Source organism: Sphaeroforma arctica, assembly GCF_001186125.1.
Source record: "Sphaeroforma arctica JP610 unplaced genomic scaffold supercont1.1748, whole genome shotgun sequence".
Classification (NCBI taxonomy): Eukaryota; class Ichthyosporea; order Ichthyophonida; genus Sphaeroforma; species Sphaeroforma arctica.
This window is the reverse complement of record NW_014038810.1, coordinates 1-1,871: the sequence shown is the minus strand read 5'-3', so window position 1 is coordinate 1,871 and position 1,871 is coordinate 1. Positions and strand designations below refer to the sequence as shown.

General features: G+C 39.6%; 1 protein-coding gene across 1 annotated transcript; it reads left to right on the top strand.

Moving 5' to 3' along the window:
• The first annotated feature begins 684 nt into the window (after positions 1-684).
• Positions 685-1,769, top strand: SARC_11550 (hypothetical protein). The gene has a single exon (XM_014294361.1). It carries the CDS (start codon positions 958-960, stop codon positions 1,687-1,689), a length of 732 nt encoding a protein of 243 aa, XP_014149836.1. The 5' UTR covers positions 685-957; the 3' UTR covers positions 1,690-1,769.
• The last annotated feature ends 102 nt before the right edge of the window (positions 1,770-1,871 follow it).

Below are 1,871 nucleotides of genomic sequence, written 5' to 3'. Positions count from 1 at the left end.
ATCGATTTCGATAACGTTTTGAAAATTCACACTTTAAACCGTTTTCAGAAAGAAATAGGCTTGGGAAAAAAGAACTAATAAATATGTACACCCCTGTCCAAGAGACCTAAGGACACCCCCTGTCATTTGTGATGACTGCAAAAATCTGGGAAATATGTATCATACATAAATACATACATAGGACATATGTACTGACGGAAAAGAGCACCACAGGAACAAACAGAAAACCCCGATTTCCCCCTAAATAGCCAACTGAATACTATAGCCATTTGCACAAGAAGGATGCTACATATGGGTCTCTACTAGTAGCGAGAGTAGAGTGACTCTAGTGACTTTCTAGAGAGGGCCGCAGCGCTATGCTGTGTCATCATTTATAGGAGGCTATGCCTTTTTTAAATTAAGAGTCTATGCTATGCACTTGTTGCAGTAGGCGAGTCCTAAAAGCTCAAATAAGGTGTCATGCAATATAAACTATAAACTCGTTACCATTGAACGTAAATGCAATAGCGATTTGATTTTATACGTTTTTCACAACTTGAACGCAAAAAATAATGATTTCTAAAACGTTCTAAAACGTTCTAAAACGAGGAACGAACTGAGGACAGTGAGGTATGTAGGCATGTAGCCCGGCGATAACTATGCATCACGCGTACATTTATAATTAATTTAGCATATACACGTACAGATAAAAGCACCTTGTGAAATCATTCCATTAGTACAGCCAGTGTTATTCACATACACTCTACAATAACATTAGCTGCCGTTGAAGCCCGCATCATAATTAAGAAATCGTTAGGAAGCTGTCCGTTCGCGAAGCCGTGCTAATAGGAACTCACACTCTCTCACACACTCACACACACACACATATATATATATATATATCTCTCTCTCTTTATATATATATATGACTACTTGAATAGTGAATATCAGAAAAGCTAGTTACAGACAGTATTCAATATGAAACATAAAACTGTACACACAAGTATACCCAGGGTGGAGAGCGAGCATACCGTGCGCTTCTCATCGTTATCCACTCCTACGTTAGTAGGCACATTGGTATTGCTGTTTGCACCTGCAATTGTATACTCTATGGTGTTCAGTGTTGAACTCTGGTCTGTGCAGGCCCAGAAGATCATGACAGCGTGTGCCGCTTGCCTATTCCTATCTCACTTTGGACCCAAGTACTATGAAGAAAATATAGTGGAAAATGTCAAAATTACCTGCAAAAAAAACGCAGAGAATATCGCTATATTAAAGGTGATTGAAAGCTCGTTATCGCAGTATCGGCCCACGTTTTGGGGTCTCTCGGGACATACGCAGTCGGTAATGTTTGCTTATTGGCCTCTTAGTATAGTGTTCAACGTAGGAAAGGATTCCGCGCTACAATTTGAGCGCGAAACACTAACTATGAGCGATGGGGGTATAGTGCAACTGGACTGGGCAAACCACGACGGCTATGAACTGGTCAGTGAAGAATTCGGGTCAAATAGTACCCCATTAGGCGCGGATCTAAATTGGGTCAAAGAAGCACCTATCTTGCTCATACTGCCGGGTGTTGTAGGAAAATCAGCAAATGCATACGTACATAGGTTAGGCGTGGTAGCGAGGAAGGCGGGCTATCGAGTATGTGTGAAAGGATACAGGGGTATTGACGCACCCATGACCGCGTTTTTGCCGGAAACGGTATGATTTGTATCTGTTAATTAATAGGCCAGTTGACGTTCTCCTTTCAGATCGTATCACTGTATATATATTCCATATACATTTATGAGTGTCTGTACAAACATAATATATATATATATATATATATATATATGTGTGTGTGTATATATATGTATATATATATACTATGTATNTATATATATATGTAT

Excerpts from the sequence above, each read along its gene's own strand:
- SARC_11550 (XM_014294361.1), top strand. The coding sequence starts at position 958 with ATGAAACATAAAACTGTACACACAAGTATACCCAGGGTGGAGAGCGAG.